Source organism: Aplysia californica, unplaced genomic scaffold, assembly GCF_000002075.1.
Source record: "Aplysia californica isolate F4 #8 unplaced genomic scaffold, AplCal3.0 scaffold00164, whole genome shotgun sequence".
Classification (NCBI taxonomy): domain Eukaryota; kingdom Metazoa; phylum Mollusca; class Gastropoda; order Aplysiida; family Aplysiidae; genus Aplysia; species Aplysia californica.
This window is the reverse complement of record NW_004797434.1, coordinates 1,011,878-1,014,328: the sequence shown is the minus strand read 5'-3', so window position 1 is coordinate 1,014,328 and position 2,451 is coordinate 1,011,878. Positions and strand designations below refer to the sequence as shown.

The 2,451-nt window shown below is 42.2% G+C and overlaps 1 protein-coding gene across 1 annotated transcript; it reads right to left on the bottom strand.

The window, feature by feature from the left end:
- Positions 1-916: 916 nt before the first annotated feature.
- On the bottom strand, positions 917-2,000 carry LOC106011700 (the record flags this gene model as incomplete). Its single annotated transcript, XM_013082218.1, is given in 1 exon segment — positions 917-2,000. A coding segment is annotated over 1 exon segment (484 nt), but the record flags the coding sequence as incomplete, so codon positions are not given.
- Between the last annotated feature and the right edge of the window lie 451 nt (positions 2,001-2,451).

The window sequence follows — 2,451 nt, the reverse complement described above, 5'->3', positions numbered from 1 at the left end:
AACTGAGATAGTGAGAGTGAGAGAGAGGGAATCGGTGAGAGAGAGGGAGAGAGAGAGAGAGAGAGAGAGAGAGAGAAAGAGAGAGAAGGGAGGGGGTAGAGAGTGAGAAACGAGGTGAATAAGGGACAGGAAGGGGGTGATTAGAGAATTTTCAGCCAAGTCAATACAAAAGGAGACTGATCGTCCAGAGACAGGAAGTCGGGAAGTGAAGAAGTCAAAGAAATTGTCCGTGACCGCTCCGCGTCTAAAGGCTCATAAAAAATGCAAGAAGGAAGTCTCTGTGCGATTTTCTTCTCCATATCTGTTCCTCTTCTACCTTCTTCGTCTTTCTCTTTATCAATACTCCAGACATTTTTAGCCCTATATCAACAAAGTACAAACTAGATAAAATTCATGCGTGTGTCGAGAGTCACAAAAAAGTTGGTAGACCTCCATCCAAGAAGGCTCTAGATAGTAAGAACCCTTTTCGGTTTCAAACCCTGGACTCCCATGTTCAGTTCATGACCAGTATCAGCGGAACCACCCCAAACACAGACTAGTGTACTTTGTGTTTTGGGTTTGAGAAAAGAGAAGCTCATCAACCTTAAAACGGTCATTAGTACCTGAAAAGAACGAGAGAGAAAGACGGAAAATTAGCGAGGGAAAGTAAAGGTGACAGTAACACACCTACCATGTCGCCCTCCAACCACACAAGCCCATCATAAAGAGAGGTAAAGGAATTGTAATGTCACAATGATAAGATTACCTGTACAAGTTTCCTCCCACCCCAACAGACGTTGTAAAAACAATAGAACACAGCGACGCCAAAGACTAGGTTGTGGTTGTTTAAAAGAATAAATATGTGTAACACACTGTTGCTATGAATAGGTTTGGTTGCTAAAAGAATAATAAATATATAACACAGTGATGCCAAGGCTAGGTTATGGACCGCCCTTCACTGATACCACTCACGGAATTGTAAGCAATATAAGAAAGGCTTTATTTTATTTATATTATTCACATGCATGCGTTATGTTAACAGTGAAATTCAAAAACAGTTAACTATTTAAGAGCACGTCAAGTCTGGGGAAATTTATCACATGGTAAATTTTTGTGTCATTTCCTCACACTAGGAACTAGAAACAAAAGTTGGGAGGCCAGAACGGCTTTCGACAGTTCGTGGGACACCCCGAAGGCGTTTTCAGCCTTTCAAATCAACATACACTTCACAGAATTCACCTTCGCCTCGATGTACTACAGCAAGAAAAAAAACCCCTGTGCGTCGAATCAAGCTATAGGCGTGTGTGATGATAGAACTGAGGACAAACAAGAGTATGCCTCTTTACTCCAAAACACATTATTGTCACCGATCTGCACTGAGCACAAAGAAACTATAGTTTTTGAGGGAGTGCTTTCGTATGCCAATTTTGCAGAATTTTACAATGTCTTGTCCTGACGGTAATTTATTGTTGCCCGTTCGGGAAAACAATCGTCGGGGGGGGGGGAGCAAGTATAGTATCCCGGAGCATTAACTTCATTAACGACGTTGCCCGTTTACAATCGCAGCCACGCTGCGTCGAAACACTCGCTTTTGCCTCGAAAGTAAGGCCTGAACTCCTTCGTCGGGCCTCTTCCGTCTGGAAAGTTCTAAATCGCCATCATCAAACCGGCGTTTTTGCCTTGACAGAACAGTTTCACTTCCATCGTCAAAAAGTCTCTTCTGTCTCGAAAGCTCAATATATGCATCCAAGGACCGACGTTTTTGTCTCGATAGAAATTGTTCATTTTTGTCGTCGCCTTCAGTCAATCGTTTTTGCCTGGAGAGTTCCTCATCATTATCTATGAGCCTGCGTTTCTGTCTTGACAATTCGATGTCACCACTTCCGGAAAGGCTGGTTTGTGCGTCAGAGATGAGCTGGAGACGTTTCTGTCTCGAGAGTTCAAGTTCTGACCTCACGTGACGACGCAGTTGGTGGGAGATGTCTCCTGCAGCAGAATTATGCTCAGCAGACAACGCCACCTATGGAAAAGATAAAAAGAGGTCGCATTAAAACTTTAAGCTTAACGGTACATTATCGTCACGCCCATAAGATAATTGCTAAAGTCATTTTTGACCGGGTTGGAGTTTTTTATTCTGAAACGAAGAGAAGGGCCGGCTTGTCAATATAGTTCTCTTGGACAAAAGAATAATCCAAATACAAAATCAATTGAGTGAATCAAAACGCAAGCGTTTCACATAGTCAGTTGTTCAAAAGAAGCAGGTTTTTCTCAGTTTCTCAAAATGGCTAAAAAATGACGTAGGTATTTATCTTATGAGCGTGACCTTATGTATTTCCTAAAACAACAACATAGAGATCTAAATTAGTCCAAGATCCTTCAGGTCTACCTTTACCATTGAAGGATATCGTATTTCACACTGTAAAAGGACTGTCCTGCTTGCATGCAACCGTTCAACTTCCACTTGATCGACGT